Raw genomic sequence first — 17,446 nt, 5'->3', positions numbered from 1 at the left:
TGGATGATATAGATCCTTACAGTGATTGAACATCACAGGAGCAGCCTCCATTGTTTTTCGAGGATGACATCACTGATTTGGAAAGGCAGGCTATGGAGGAGGGGGTGGATTTGGTTTCACGCTCGATGACATTGAGAAGGAAGAGGATGAGGATGAGGAGTCATTGCCAATGCCACAAGCAAGTAGAGACATAGCTTCATCCAGGATGGAGGATGAGCCAGCCATACCAAGCGAGGAGGCATAGTCACGCCCACTACAGACTTCTAGGAGTAGACCCTCTTGTTCTAGCTCTCCCCTAGTTTTTGCTAGAGCTGGGAAGAGGAAGTTGTAATTGTAATTTGTAATGATGTATTTACTTTTGGTTTTACAAAAACCATTTACTATTTTGCTTCCAGGCTTCCAGCCATCAACATTCCTCATGAGGATACGATTTTGTAGACACTTTGCATTTAAATATATCTAAAATCAGCTTGTTTTTTCTGTGTTATCATTTATTGACTCATTGGATGCATCTTCTCATTAAATTTTGCGAAAAAAAATGCATTTTTATTAAATTTAAGCATGTTTTTAAGTTACCAAGTTTTTCGCTGAGTTTTTATGAGTTTTTCCTGAGTTTTTTTCCTAGGGGCTTGGCAAGTCGAGCCGAGTCGCGAGTAGTCCAACTATGCTGCTACTAATGCTAAAGTGCTTTTGATGATGTACACACTGATTCTGTTGGAGGCCACCAAGCAGCAAATGTCCTTCCTTGGTGTAGTTTTAACAAGCGTCTACTTGTCATGTTAGCCACAGAGCAGCTCCTGGTTCTTCATGCTATAAAAATGGTGCTGGGGACAGGATTTTTCTGGGCTCACCATCTATACAGAGTGAATTCAGATGTTGCGGCCATGTTTCTTGCTATGCTTATCTACATGGGGGTGAGCAATGCACAGGAAGACAAAATTGGTTTGCATGTCTTCCTGTTTCTAACTTTGAATTTAGATCTCATCAAATACTCTTTTCAACTTTTTAAGTTTTAGGGTTTTAAGTGACCAAACACGAATTCCACAATTTTTCTTTTAAAAAAAACAGGCAAAAATACTTCCAAAAATTTCCTCGAAATTTCTAGGTAAAGAGACAAATTTTTACTATAAAAATTTACCAAAAAAGAACCTATGCTCCAATACCATGAAATGATAATTCAGTATATATTATTTACAAAGGAGACAAAGGCTCCTTATATAGAGATTACAAGAGATCTTTCCATAACGGAAATGATCAATAATAGAAACACGAAAGGAAACATACTAAAAAGAAACTAACTACGAAAGGGAAAGATCTTAACCGAATGATCATTATAGAAAGTTAGAAATATTACAAAATTACATTATTAATGATGTCTGCTCCACAAAGGAAAATAGTTTTTTTAATGACATTTTTGAGCTTGAAGATTTTGGGATCCTAGAGACCAACTTGGATAGTCATGAGGTTGAATGATTTAGGAGATGCTCTGAACTAGGAACTTCATCATCAAGACCTATAGCCCTCTAGCATAACTGTATTTGTAGTAGCAAAACTCACTGGCTACATTTAATTTTTTCAAACTTTGTACAAACTATAATGTAATTGAAATTTTGTCAAATATAAGCATATAGTTATTATATATGCACTATAAAGTATGCTTTGTGCAATGCAATGTAATCAGCGATATGAATATAAAAGACAAAATCTTGTTTTCTACAATTCATGGGTCTTACTCTCTATTTTATTTGCTCTCTATATCTCTATACTATGGAAATATCCTTAAATTTTAAAAAGAAAAAAAAAGTTAGTCTTTTTTTCTATTTATTTTTTGAAACCTGATTTTTTTTGGTTTGCCATTTTTCCCAAACAATTTCTGCTGTTATGCAGTAAACTACTTGAGTTCAATTGTTCATTGCTAATGCCTGCAAACTATGACATTGCGAATAATTAGTAAAGCCTGGAAAATCAACGATAAGATCTGTGCAACAGTCAAGCATATTACTTTTCTTCAAAATTCCAGTCGTCTATTAAACATTGCCATTTCAGCTCATAGTTCAAACCAGACCAGATCAGGGGGTGAATAAAGACCAAATGGTCGAGTGCCATAAGTGACCGTTTGCAACTACTTAATTTTAAAAAATGTATTTATTTACTATTTTTCTGAATTTGAATATTTAATTAAATATCAATTTATTTTTGTCATCTCCATTGTATTAATCTCATTTTCCAACAAATGGTATAATAGTACCCATCACTGTCTCCTGTTCCAATATTAGTACCTGTCTCCTGGCAACTACAGTAAAATCAATTGCATTTACAATTATCGTTAAGGTTTAAACCTCAAAAAAATAAAGCTAAAATATTCCATATGATAAGAGAAAGCATAATAAAGCAATTACATTAAAATATATGAGGAATATTAACTAGCCCATATGAAACAAAAAATACTACACCATTATGCCAATAAATATTATAAGAGAAACATACAAAAAATGTAAATGTCAACTACCTCCATCAAAACTGTTAATTTAATCATTAATCTCCCAAGGAATAAAAATGTAATATCAGTGTAAGCGTGAATGCACCTGAGATGCATTTAGTTCAGGCAAGCCAGGCGCCCCAAAGCGACGTGGTAAAGTATTACGAACCATAGGATCCTCAACTTCATGTCCTAGCAAGCGGTGATATATATAACTGAGAGAAATAAATACAAAATATGTTACAAAAAATGGGCCATCACTCCAGAGAAGTCGAATTAAAAAATTTTACATATCATTTTATTAATCATCATTCTAATGGAGATGGGAACTGTGGCATATTATTAGGCATTATTAAATATGCATGGAAAATAATGGTCCTCCAGAACATACTAACTTAAAACCCCACTGCATATAAAAGCACAAAATTTATTCATTGACAAAATACTTGGATGCAGAAAAATTGAATTGATGATACATCATATTTTATAGAGCATATCAAGGAACCTAAAACACCGATAAAATTTAATATTTGATGTTTATATTATTTTGTTTTGCCAAAGAGTATGTAACATTAATTAATTAATTTGAAAAGAAGCACATGATGTTCAGATCATACCCGCTAACACTAGTCTCATCTACAGCAAATGTTTTCATTGCTGTTTGCATTCGATCAAAGCTTGTACTTTTCCACACAAAATCTACACTATAATTATGGATGACATCAATAGGAACACCCTGTAAAGATGAACCAAAGACCTGTAAGTCATGTACAAAATAAAAGTATACAATTAATGAAAGTGAATAGAGATGCCCTCAAAGCAGTACAGAGTGGAATCTTCTGCAATGAATGACTTCACCTGACTGGCCCGCAGCTCAAGTGCAACCTCCTCTTGTGCAGTCAGCTTAATCTGCAAATACCAAACAAAAAATAGCATTTTTATTGGTTGGCTGTACCATAACAAGTGAGTTAGGTTCAGTAGAATGCAACTACTCTCTGAACACCAAAAACCATCTATTTATACCATTACAACTAAAATTTATCTCTTCCTCCATTAACTGATACTACCAAGCCATAATATCTCATGTTAGAATGAAAGAAAGAAATGTGCAATACCACATGCCCAACAGACTGCCAGGCAGGGTGATTTGCATCCCCGGAATAACGCAGGCGCAACTCATCGCCGGGTACCAGACGTAGTTCATTATCCTCCTGTGATAGCAAAAGATCATTAGGATCAAATGCTTCCAATTGAGAATAAAAACTTACTTTATTAGCTAAAAATAGAAATTTTAATTCATGTCCACTGTAACTTACCTTTGGAAATACAAAATATGCTATACGCTTCTTATTGAGACCAATATCCCAGCGAACAGTTATATTGTCTTTACTCTGAGATTCTTTCATCATCTGAAAATAATGTCATGTCAATAAAACTTCATTCTCCAAAGGTATCAATAAACAAAGTAATCCAAGCAAAATTGCTACTTTTTAACTGCATTATTTTAAAAACTAAAAATAGTTTTCATGTAAGGCATTCAATCTAAAATTCTACAACAAAATTAAATCTTATCCTTTTCATCAATTGTCTATGAGTTGATCATCAGATGTTTGAGCATAGTATGTATTGAAAAAAATGGTTCTCGAACAAAGTATAATGCAATGGTTTTCATGATTATTTAACATGTTTGCAGTATCAGATATGATTTCTTGGCATATGAATGTCAACTCTTAGGGCTACTAGGCAACATGCCAGTAGAGAATTATATTTTCTGTAATACGTGATTCTTTCATCATCTGAAAAATAGTCATGTCAACAAAAATTCCATTCTCTAACAGTATCAATAATCAAACTCAAAATAATCTAAACAAAGCTGCTAATATCTACGTTATTTTAATGCATTATTCTAAAAATTAATAGTAATTTTCATGTAAGGCATTCATATCAGAAATTCTAACATTAAAAAAAAATCTATCCTTCAACGGTTACCTTATTTTATCACAGTATTTATAAAATTAACAATTGTTTTTATGCAAGAGATTCAGATCAGAAATTACCAAACAAAATTTAATCTATGCTTATCAATAGTCTATGACTTGATCATTGTGATGTTTGAAAATTGAAGGAGATAATTATCGAACAAAATAGAATTATGATAATTCATGATTCCTTAACACATTCACAATATGCAATATGATTTATTGGCATAGGCATGATTTATTAGAATACACATGATGAATTAATAGCATTTCAAGTACAAAGACCATGCATCCCTATCTGTGTTCGTCATAGACCCCTGCTTATCAGGCCTTCAGTTGTCGATGAATTCTAGCAGGAAATCTTCCTAGCTATTTCTCTTGTAGGTACTGGTATACCCACTGATTGTCAGGCAGTAAAATCATGTCAAGGTATGAAAGAGAAACTCTGAAACTGTACTACAAGAGATTAACCCATTTATTCCTGATTGTTCCAAATGTATGGATGTCCTTGGAAAAATATTAATGTCATGTTTGTATTCAAAACTTCCTAATTTGTCTTAAGTGTGACCATGTTCATTGGTCTAAGTTCAAATAAAATAGATTTCCTATTATCTGTGATTTCAAAGTCCCAAATTTGTCTATAATTCTGACAGTGTTTGTCATGGAACTTTTTAGCCAAAGGATTAGTCTTCCTTTGTTTTTTTAAATGGAGTAACATGTTGTTAAACAACACAAAAGTTTTACTTTGATTAAAAATCAAGTGGTGTAATTACAGATTTAAAAGAGTATGTTGATTGTTCAAACTTCACCAATCTTTGAAAACTATTTATTTCCTTGAAAACCTGAATATTTAACAGGGTAGAATATCTTAGGTGACAGAGCAAGGTGGACAGTGGGAAACGAAGAGGCATGCAAGGTATATCCAACCAAGGATACAAGACCAATTTCAAGGAAAACAACAGAAAAATATTATCTTTCTGGAATTAATAAAACTATTTCTTTGTGAAGACTTCAATAGTCATCATTTCCATTGTTCTATTGTTTATATTATTCTTTAATGCTGTTCTAAATATTAAAACTATGTTTGGGAATATAGGTTATGACACTGTTGAGACCTAGGTTCAATATAATGGTTTTGTGTCTTACTTTGCTAACCTACATAGATTGTATGTCTCTCTATATAACAGACATATTTCAATAGATAATTATGCGCATAAAATGGTTTTATTTTCATAAAATATTGGATAGTTTTTCTCTGGCATTATTTAGCATTGCATGCCCTAACAAAGGCTTCCTCCATCTTCTCAGTGCAAAACTGATATGATTACACAGTAAACAAACAGTGGTAATTAGACAACATCCCATCTAGCAAGTAAAAAAAAATGTAACAACCAGAGCCAATCTTTAAGTAATAAGATCATCATCAGTGGTGGAACATTGAATGCAATCTTTCAGGTGAACCCTTAATTTGAAAGTTTAAAACACATTAACTACAACTAGTTAATGTTTAATCACTGTACCTTGTCATAGTCTGCCTCAAGTTTCACCAAGGGTGCAAAAACATTTTGGTACTGCAGCCAAAGAAAAGGACATTTTGTGAATATGCCATCCAAAGGAATTAAATATAACAATCACCGCAAGATGAAACATGTAAAAACATGGAATCACAATTAATACCAAGAACAGGAATATACCTGATATGCATCTTCATACTTTAAAGCAACTGACTGAGGCTCATCATCTACTCCAGGTTTCTCAAGATCTTCGAGAGTAGCTTCAGGGCTTGTTTTCCAAAGCTCTTCTAGTTTGTTAATTTGTTGTGCGGTAACATGGCGTGCTCTCAGTTGTTCCTGCTCTGAAGGGACCTGCAAACAACAAAAAGAAGCTTTTGAGGCTTCCTATTGCAACTTCCAATATAACATAATTGAAATAGAGAACAATCAAACCTAATGAAAGTTGTACATTAGGTTTTCGCAGTCAATACAAAGATAGTAAGAGCTTCTGGAAAAAACTGTGTCAATTTTGTTTAAGCAAAATAAAAATACAAGCAAGGCGAAAGCATTTTTTATGTATGCAAAACCTAAACAGTTTTTTTCCAGAAGTTCTTACTATCATAATGAAAAGTGCAAATCTTTATGAAGATGTAACCCAAAACTTGAAATGTCTGAGAAGCAAACAAGACCTTCACAAGCCACTGGAGGAAGCATCTATCATCAATCAATGGTAACCACTGGCTAAGATCCCAATTCATGTCCTTTAGAGCATTGACACTCAAGCAAGGTTCCCTGCATAATAGAACTACAACGCTCTCTGTCTTAGCAGAGATAAATCCCAATAAGAACACATTTCGGCAGCCACAATTATAGCACTCCAGAATAGTGTCCCCTAAGGGACTGTCTTTATGAAGGCAAACTTCCTTGTGTTTTGCTCGAACCTGTCAAGAACATAAAACAATTTTATAGTATCAGCAACCATAACCATCCAAAAAGAGAAGACGCATCCAGATGAAAAACCATTCCAAATGATCACACATTTGGCACAACAGTTTACACAATTCGAATTGTTTCAAATTCAAAATTACTTTTTCAAACCTTTCTAATTAAATTTTCCTACTTCCTAGATTTAAAGATCATAAATGAAGATTTAAAAATGAAACCTTCAAAGATCTTATTTAAAAATACTTGTTTAAATATCTACATTTAATTTCTCTTACTCCTTGGAGACAAAAGGTGGTAAAAATGAGCAGCATCCTAATGAAGGAAACGAAAAACAACTCCCGGATTAACAAATAAATTTTGTCCCCCTGTTTTTATATACTTATGGAGTTAACTGTTAAGTCCACTTTATATCCTCAGATGGGCATAAGTTGATCTCCACCTCTATCAGAGAGCCCCAAATTAACTTTTGATGGAGCCTCATGAGGAAACCTGCACCCCAGAACAAAGAAGGATTTTGGTGCGTGCATCATGAAGAAATTGGAGGAAGGAACTAACAATGAAGCAGATACACAGGCTCTCCTTTTGTGTCTGTAGGTATGTACAGATCTTGCATTCTTATCAATTCTATTGGAAGAAGACCCGGTAAATAGAGGCACTCACAGAATTCGAAGATTGCTAACATCTTACAAAATGTATGGATATTATTACACACCCACCCTAGAGTTCTTCACAATTCAACATTGCCACATTAAGGTTAATCAAGAAGTGGATTTTCTAGCAAAACATTCAGTCAATCATGTGGAGGATTTCATCCTTGAAAATATACCTAGCACTTGAGAAGGCTTTGTAGATTACTTCAAACCACAACCTTTCAATAATCACTAATTAAACTTCCCCTAGCATAGGGCCATTGGACAGCAAATCATCACTGACCTGGAAGCTGCTGGAGGAACATAGTGAGTGAAGCAGCAGAAGCAAAACCAGGTTAATGTGAGTTTGGCTGATTTATGATTTTCACAATTGACAATAATGGGTTGATGCACAAACTGATGTTTACAATGGGAGCAGTCCCAAAGACCACAGCTAATGCATTAATAAAACAATCAAATTGTCCAGTTTAAATAAAATCCCTAATTATATCATCTAGATTACTTTTTTATGGCCATATGAAGCTTTTGGTTTATTCAATAGCTAAGAAAGAAGCATACAAAATGAAAATACCTATGCTAGTGTATGGCTTAAAGAATTTTGTTGACAGACAAAAAAACTGGTAAGATTTATAGAAAAAAAATTAATGAAACAAGAAATCCTGCAGTAAAGTAGTTAGCACTTAAAAATGACTAAACGTATCAACACTGAATTCAACAGTTCAGCCTTAACAGGAAGTACACTTTCAACAAAATGGGGAGGAATTCTGAGTTATTTCACTGTATATTTATGTCCAAATTGGGTCAGAATTTGCAATAATCTCAGACCAAATAGAATTCCTATAAAAGTTGGTACCAAGAAAATTGCCACTAAAATTTCTCAATTCTAGGTAACCAATGGCTGCCCCATTGTTGTGATATGATGCTGAGAAGAGTTGTAGTGCCCCTACCTATATAACTGGGGTAGATCAAGATATAGCGCAAGGACAGAAAGAGTGCTAGATAGGGTGACCAAAGGAGCAAGGTCAGGTACAATTGTTGCCCCTGTCTATATCTTGTCCTGGATCCTTAGTACTTGTACAGATCGCCTGGAGGGTTATCTCCTTAAATGGAGCCTTATAAATTTGTAAAACTCATGAAACTTTTAACATTTCGAGGGAAACACAATAACTAGAGAGGAAATTTCAGCATATGAAGGTGTATAAAAGGAATTCTCAAAAGGTATAATCATACTGAGCAAGGAAATTGGGTATCAAAAATTACGGTCTGATTTCAAGCAAGAGCATATAAGAGAATCCCCAACAAAAACAAAAACAGTCTCACACAGTAAACTTGTATCTTACTTGTCTGCAACCTAAAAAACTACCTTTAGCTTTTGCTTTTTAAAAAAGACAATTGCTTGCTATAAGGAAATCAAGTAAAAACAGAAGGGCTTATTATCTGACGTCAAGGAAGTGTATACAAAAGAAAACTCTACAAGAACAAGAACAGTCTCACAAAACAAATTGATATCACTTTCTGCAACCCACAAAACTACCTTTACCTTTTTGCTTTTAAAAAAAGAGGAATTGCTTGCTATAAGTAAAACAGATAATAATTGATGTGCTTAGTAGGTGAGAAAGAAGTAAATACTAAAAATAGAATTGAGGGGCTTGTCACGAGCACCATTAGTTAGTTACCTTCTCCCATTTTCTTAAAAAAAAGAATTGATTAGTAGTAGGTAGAAACAACTAATAATGGAAGTTCTCAATAAGGGCGAAATAGATTGAAAAAGAATTGCCTGACACGGGGAAAGTAAGTAATATCATAATTGTTTAACAATGGATTAATAAGAAAAACAGAATAGCTTAATAAGGGGGAGCGCGTAGAAACAAATTTGCTTAGTAAGGGGTGAATAGATTACTTAGAATTGCTTGGTATAGGGAGAGCAAATTTTATTTCTTTTAAGAAATTGCTTATAGCAAGGGGGAAAATAAGCAAAAACAAAATTTCTTCGCAGGTGGGGAAATTAGTACAAAAAGTTGGTCAGTAAGGGGATGCAAGTTAACCCATAGTGGAAGGGCAAAGTTCAAATATTGAGTTTTCAAACCATGAAGATGCAGGTTTGCCTAAAAGGAATTGGTTGTTAGGAGATGTAAGTTAGCCCATAGCTTAAGGGCAACTGATTTGTGGATGGACTTAGACAAAACCCAAGTTCTAATCTCCAGTATCCAACACATGAGACCACGCCAAAATAATAGACATTTTGTAAACTTTGTCCCTATCAACACAACGATTGGTAATCCCAGAACAATAAGTTAAAACATAATTGCTTACTAATGGAAAAATAGACATATAAAGAATTGCTTGGCAGTGAAAAACAAGAAAAAGCATATTTGCTTGGCACTGGGAAACAAGTAAAATCAGAATAACTTAGCATGAAAAATACAGGAGAAAATATAATTGCTCGGCAGGGTGATACAAACAATATGCAGATTGCTTTAAGCAAAAGGGAATAAAAATTACTTACCAGGTGACTGACAATGTGAGAACCTGAAGTATTCCCCCTGGAGTTGCAGAACCACTTCCTGCATGACGGTACATTACAGCGAACAATACATGCGGGGTTATGAATCCCGCAATATTTACAGGCGTGTTCGGGAGTATCCCTCTTAGAATAATCATTGCCATCGTCCTCGCACCCTGCATCCTCGAAATTAAGGCTTCTCATATTATCCACAAGCGCATCGGCCCCTATACCCACCTGGTTAAGGTTGTTCCTCGGTTTACCATCGTTCGAAACATCTGTGCCGAGATTAATTCCAGAATTGACAACACCCATTAGATCATTTCCATCGGTGGGTTGCGACCCGTCGGCCCAAACGGGTGGCCTGATGGGCTGGCTGAGTTCTGTAAATTCTGGGTAATCGAAATCGTCTCCCTGCGTATTGAACTCCAGAAAAGTGTACGCGTCGCCATGACCCTGGGAAGCAGGCTCGTAGATATTCGAAACCGGCTGGTCCGCCATTGACAAACCCTTAAAACCCTAAAATGGCACCCAGATGGCAAAATAGCTGGCTTTTTTGGTTTCGATTGAGTAAAAACGAAATCCAGCAATAAATTTTAAGTGCCGGAAGGGTTTTAAGAAAAAGAGAGGGCACCAACCTGTTAGAGGGATATGTCCTGAACAGATTGGAGCGATTGAGAGCTCAAATTGTAAACCTGCTGATTTCCGTGAAGGCGGAATCGTCGTCCGCTCAGGATTTTGGAAGTAAAATTGCGTGCCGATCGCGCAAAGTGTGGGTATTTTTTTGGTTTCTTTTTGTTTCCCCTTTGCTGGAATCGCATGAGACACGCTCAGTGAAGAAGAAGAAGAAGAGAGCAGATGAACTTTTTTGTATTTATAGTTAAATGATAAAAATATGGAGTGTAGTGTTTTTTCGAGGGAAAAAACATACCGAAAATAGAGAAATTTATTTTAAGCGGTGGGAGGTGTAACTCGGGTTAAATTCGGGGTTAAAATTGATTAAAGGTGAAGAATTTGATTGGCTGAAGGGTTCTCCTGTCGCTGCCCAATATACGAGGTTTTGCCCTCACCTCCCTAGTCTTTATTAAACACCAAGGAAATATAATTGATTATAACATATTTAAATATTAATATTAATTAATAATCAAAATTGATTGCCATATTAGATCTCTTAAGTTAGAGGATCACATTTGGCATATGTTCAAGAGAATTTTAGATAGTTCAACTTCACATCCAAATTTCCATACTTCGCCAAATTTGGCATCTATATGGTGAGAATCAAAGTAAGTAATTGTGGACTTGAATTATTTATTAATATGAACATTTATTTTGTTTTATTATTAATTTGAGTTTATTTATTTATTTTAATATATTATATGTGTAATTATATATACATATATGAGAACATCTCACACATATACATGTGTAATCATATATACCTTTGTGTATATATACACTCATATAGATGATTACACATATATATGTACTACATGTGTGTATATGTGATTAATCATGTGGGTGTGTGCATGTGTGTGTGTTTGATACATATATGTAATCATGTGTGTGCGCGCGCATGCGCATGTGTTTGATAAATATATTTTTATATATTTATGTATGCTTGTATACATATATATTAGTATGCCTATCTTTAGAGGAATATGGGTGAAGTATGTCAAAAGATATCATATTTGTTCATTATTCGACTTAAAAAATAATATTAAATTTGATTGTAATTAATATTAATTTATTATATGGGGGTTGACCCCGCAATGAAATGGTTAGTTGCAAGCAACTTTAATGTTGTGATCGGAGAGATGAGGAGTGAAGCAAAGAGATAAGGAGGAAGGAGAGATAAGGAGGGGAGGATGGCAAAAGAAGATATAAGGGTATTAATGTCAAACATCTCTGAGGATGAGATTCCTCAAAATTGTGGCCTCACTGGTTCATAGCTCCAATCAAAAGCGGTTAGAGTTTTGGCCCCTTACTGATCAAAAAAATATATATTGAATTATTATTATTATTATTATTATTATTATTATTATTATTATATTATTATATTATTGTGATATTATAATTAATATTAAACTATAATTATATTATGATATGACTATTTTATTATATTTAATATATTTTTTATATATGTAGGGACACTTTTAGACCCCAAAATTAATAATATTAGATTGAGATAATTATGAAGTTAACTATTGCATGATGGAGATAAACATAATTGATTGATCATTTAAACTCAAAGTATGTGATAGTTGAAAGGTGTAAGTGAATATGTAATTATTGTTAAATAATTTAAAATAATATAAAATTAAAAAAATAATAATAAAGGGTTCACCCCATAGTGCAGCGGTACAGCTGCGAGCCTCCCGTAGTGGAGGTCATGAGTTCAAAGCTCGGGGCTTGGCCCCTCTCTGATCTCGTCGGCCCCCACCACACTACTACCCGCCCCCACCCGCCCCCGCCGCCACTGCTGACCGCCCCCGCCGACCCCCGTCGTTCCGTCCGTTGACTTGGTCAGAGAGGTTATTCGTTGTTGGTGCACGTCGAGGAGTGAGTGAATAAATTTGGAGCGTGCTCTTGGTCCCCCCGATGCTGGTTGGTCGATTACTCTCCATTCGTTGGTTAGGAAATTGACAGTTGTGCTCTCAAGTTGTGTAGGGTGCGTCAAAGAAGATGCCTTGACCCTCGACTCGGAGATGAGATCCTCCTTGTGATCTCACTGGTTCATAGCTCCAGTCAAAAACGCTATATATATATATATATATATATATATATATATATATATATATATATATATATATATATATATATATATATATATATATATATATATATATATATATATATATATATATATATATATATATATATATATATATATAATGTTTATTTTTCTTTTCATGCATTTAAGTGTCACAAACTCGTCAAATTAAAAGCTTCATCCATATATGAGTATAATACGCCTTCCATATATGAGTATAATACGCCTTCGGCATAAAAAAAATATGTATATATTTATGATACATATATGTATATAATGTATTTATATATTTATGTATACACGAGTATATGTGTATACACATATATATAAATACACAAATGTATATGTGTACATATATGAATAATTACACAAATATATTTTGTGTATATGTATATATTATAAACACGTTGATTTTGTCACATTAATTTTGTTATAATTATTTTAGTCTAGTAGTGTTTCCAAATTATTAATTCTATCATCATTTTGCTATTGAGTGATTATTTATGTTGTTGAGTTATTATTATCATCTTGTCATGCTAACATATCAACTTCTCTAGTTTGCAGTATGATATGGATGTATTATGTTTCAAGCCACCAGACTTTGAGTTTTCTTGTCTTATTGAATATGTTACCTTAAAGTACTACTAATTCATCTTTTTTAAATGTCTTGAGCCTTAAATGTTCATCATATCAAAATTTATACCTTCTACATTTGAAATTCATGTGATACAAGGTTAGGAATCTGCCTTCATCTAGTATCTGTAGGTCTTCAACGTGTTATTTCAAGGATTCATCATTTTTTAACCTAAGGGTGAGGGCGATACAGGGATTAGTAATAATAAAGTTTAGAGGAATGACAATGTCCATTATATAAACTAGTTCAAACAGAGTGTATTTTGTGGGCATTAAGGTAAGTGTTTTGCCTATTGTTCTATTAAGTGCCTTGCTAGCTTCATTAGCTTTTGGGTGGTATGGTTTACTTCAATTACGAGTTATTATAAAGTTATTCTAAGTATTTTAGAGATTGATTTGTTAACAAAATATTTCTCCTAATTGCTAGTGATACTCAGTGGGCAATCAAATCATGTGAGTAGTTTTAATAAATGAATTTGGTTGTCATTTTTACTATATAATCTTTGGTAGGTTCTACTTCTACCCATTTGGTTAATTATTCTTCCCCCGATGGTGATGAGTTTGGCCTTAAATAATTTTGTTGGTGTGATATTGGGTTCAATGAAGTCTATGTCCCATTTCTCCAATGCAACGTAAGTTAGGACTAGGTGTAGGGGCATCTCATCTCTTGTGATGGGTCTACCAACTCTTTGGAAAATGACACATTGTTTAGTGTACTCCTTGGCATCCTTTTGTGGAGCGGGCCACCATAGGCCTACTAATTTCACCTTTTTAGCAATGGCATCTTTAGAATTATGTCTACGTATTATGCCTTCATGTGCCTCTTGGAGGATATATCTCCTTGTTCATGTTCATAAACCACTCATCATATGATATCATATCTTCCTATTTTGTAGAGTTCCCCTTCAATTAGTGTAAAAGGAAGGGCCTTTTGGAAAAGTATTTGTTTATCTTGTGATGTCATCTCAAAAGGATATTGCCCCATGGAAAGTAATGAAATGTTGTACATAGAGCCAAAAGAGGCTGAGAAACCCAATGGCCCCATAACATGCTTAATAGGAATTGACAAAATAATGGTTGTGAGAGGTGACACAACAAGCCAAAAGAGGGTTTATAACTCAACTAACCATGTGTGGGGGAGAGTGACACATGTAGCTGAAGTATTTCGCTGCGTATCCTCATATTAACCACTCATAAATAACCTAAGCAAGCTTAAATAATACGTGTAGGAAAAAAAAAAACCCTGGAACATACGTAAAATAAAAAACCTACACTAACATTGGTAAATAATTATCAATGGGAAATTAAACAATTATCACTTGCTAAGGTTGTCCCCATCGAGGCACTTAAATAATGATCATTTTATGGGGTTTACCCCATTAAGATAGTGTTGGTTTAAAGGCAAGATGTTATTGCTTCTATATCATTGACTCTTTTGGTGTTGTTTCCACCTCGAGGAAACTAAAAGAAATTGAAATTATATGTTAATAGGTTGATCTGCCTATATATTTGTCAGGTTTGGGAATTAAAATAAAATAATTGTATTCCAAGATATGGTCGACCTCCTTGGGAGAACAATCCCTCTTGGATGAGAGGTGCATGTGTGGGGCATAAAAGAGGTACGTTTGTGGCATGCAATTAACAAAATATCAAAAAAAAAATATAACTTAATAAGTTACTATCAGTAGGAAATTAAATAATTATCACTTGGTAAGGTTGACCCCATCAAAGTACTTAAATTAAATTAAATAATGGTTATTTTATGTGACCGACCTTATTAATACAATGTTGGTTTAAAGACAAAATATTATCACTTCTATAAGGCTGACCCTTCTAGTGTTGTTTCCACCATGAGGAAATTAAAAGCAAATGGATTTATATGTTAATAAGTTGACCTTGCCTTGTTGGCCAACCTTGCTTATATATTTTCCAAGTTTGGGAATTAAAATAAAACAATTGTATCCAAGATGTGGTCGACCTCCTTGGGAGAGTCACCCCTCTTAATTGAAGAGGTGCATGTACGGGGTATAAAAGAAGGTAAGTTTGTGGTAAAAGAAGCATGCAATTAATGAAATATATTCCTAATAGTAACAAATTTAGAGTAGATCTAAGAACAATTTTGGCGTAGATCTAAGAGCTGTTTTAGAGCAAATCTGATGCAGAGAGTCTTGGAGCTTGGTTCAATACACCTTCTTGAGTGACTTGTCCTACTCAACCCTTCAACTACTCAAGTCCTTCCTATGGCACTTAGTAGGGGTTATGATAATGAGACATCCAAGGTCTGAACCTTCTTGACTTGCCTCCTAGGTATATCCAATGGTTTTTGGACAATCAACTCCACTCCTTTAAGTTGCCACCTCAAGCACTCACACCCTTCTTCAGGCTCCAACCACTCCTACAAGGATCTCAACACACAACCACCCTTGATGCATCTATCAGGTGTCTTTGAGGTATTTTGAGGCTTTAGGCTCACAAAACCCATCGCTTTAGCTTCCTAACCTTTCTAGGTCTCTACCGGTTCCAAAATAGGCCTAATTGCATTAGCCCTCCCTTGGCAGTTTTAGGATCTTAGTTTGAAAAAGTCTCAAACAAGGCTAAAAATAAATCATGGATTAAAGTACCCTTTTTTAAAGTTACAAACAATACTAGAAAAGTGCATCCGGCTTATCCGTACAAGTGGGATTTCCAATGCTGCACTATTTTGAAGGGTTTAGGCCTCACCGGGTGACTTGGCAAGATGGGTCTAAAACTCTTCACTAGTAAAATCTCCTGCTCTAAACAATGTGGGAATCTTCAAGGGCACTCAGAGGGCTTTCCATTCATATGACACTTGGTCCTGCACCAATCCCCATGTGCTCATAAATCACACTTTTATTGTTGTCCTAACTCACCTACTCCCAATGGTGAGCCTAGGGCTTCATTGTTTCTCCTCCTCAAGGACCTGCAAAACCACAAATCCTATCCTAAATCTATGCATAGACCCTAACCTATCATTCTTAGTGATTTCAATAGGTGTCGTCAAAGAATGCCTAGGTTAGAGTCATTTCTTGCTCTTAAACCCTACTTGCAAGGGTTTTGTACCTAATTGCAAAGAATGGAAGAAATCTCTGCAACTTTGGACAATAAAACCTGAAAAATCAACCTTAAAGAAAGAAAATACAATGAGCGCTCAAGGACAAAAATGATTTTACACCATCTAGTCCACATTGGACTGTACAAGCAATGAAAACAAGTAAAAAACTGTCAAAAACCGGTGGAAACAAGGTTGCTTCACAAACCAAAAACTTGCTCTTGCATTTCCAATCCTCCAACGCATACAATGAAGTGAATTTTGGATTTTTATGCCCCTTTTTCAATTGTTTCAACCAACTTTTAATGCCTATAACCCAAAAAAATACAACTTTTGCAAGAAATTGCAAAATGTTGCTCAACAACTTTTTACAACTTTTGGTTCCAGGATGCAATTTTGCATTCTAATATATTTTAAGACTCCTGAAGGTCCTCAAACACCCTATAAGACCTAAAAACAACACAATTGACCCCTAATACATGAATACATTCATCTAGAGTACTTTACCTGTGAACTACCTAACCATCTCACCTCTCAAGTTGTCAGCATCCTGAACACAATTGACTCAAACCAAAACTTGGACAACTCAACCATGGTTCTCCTGAGTCTTAAATGATTGTCCATTATTACATCACAAAGATATCATACAAACTTGAAAGAAAATTAAAAAAACTTTCATGTTGGAGTGATAAGTGCCCTGCACTATACTTCCCTTGGTCAAAGAATTCAAGTTCCTTGAGTTATAAGGTCTGCAATCTCCACTACATGTTGAAGTATACTTTCCTTTGACATCCACATGACATCTAAATCAGGTAACCCTTTCCACTCGACGGGATAGCTCTTGTAGACTCCTTTCCCTTACCTCTTTACTATCTTGGTGTCCAAGATACTCTCTAACTCAATCGGTTGACTAGGTGGCAAATC

At 34.6% G+C, this 17,446-nt stretch overlaps 1 protein-coding gene across 2 annotated transcripts in view; it reads right to left on the bottom strand.

Moving 5' to 3' along the window:
- Positions 1–10,913, bottom strand: part of LOC131038656 (regulator of nonsense transcripts 1 homolog) — a 38,387-nt gene extending 27,474 nt beyond the window's left edge. Inside the window, exons 1-10 of one of the 2 annotated variants that reach the window (XM_057971152.2) lie at positions 10,688–10,913; positions 10,053–10,568; positions 6,641–6,892; positions 6,153–6,323; positions 5,979–6,029; positions 3,796–3,888; positions 3,595–3,690; positions 3,338–3,388; positions 3,097–3,236; positions 2,586–2,694 (exon numbers count right to left, since the gene is read on the bottom strand). In XM_057971152.2, coding sequence (XP_057827135.1) covers positions 2,586–2,694; positions 3,097–3,236; positions 3,338–3,388; positions 3,595–3,690; positions 3,796–3,888; positions 5,979–6,029; positions 6,153–6,323; positions 6,641–6,892; positions 10,053–10,550 — 1,461 coding nt within the window. In that variant the 5' untranslated portion in view covers positions 10,551–10,568; positions 10,688–10,913. Of the gene's footprint in view, positions 1–2,585; positions 2,695–3,096; positions 3,237–3,337; positions 3,389–3,594; positions 3,691–3,795; positions 3,889–5,978; positions 6,030–6,152; positions 6,324–6,640; positions 6,893–10,052 lie in introns of both variants that reach the window. The other variant, XM_057971153.2, reaches the window with a different exon arrangement.
- Positions 10,914–17,446: the final 6,533 nt, after the last annotated feature.

The sequence above is a fragment of the Cryptomeria japonica genome, chromosome 9 (genome assembly GCF_030272615.1).
Source record: "Cryptomeria japonica chromosome 9, Sugi_1.0, whole genome shotgun sequence".
In the NCBI taxonomy this organism is placed as follows: Eukaryota; Viridiplantae; Streptophyta; class Pinopsida; order Cupressales; family Cupressaceae; genus Cryptomeria; species Cryptomeria japonica.
Note: the sequence above shows the minus strand (reverse complement) of the source record. Positions and strands in the feature narration are given on the sequence as shown.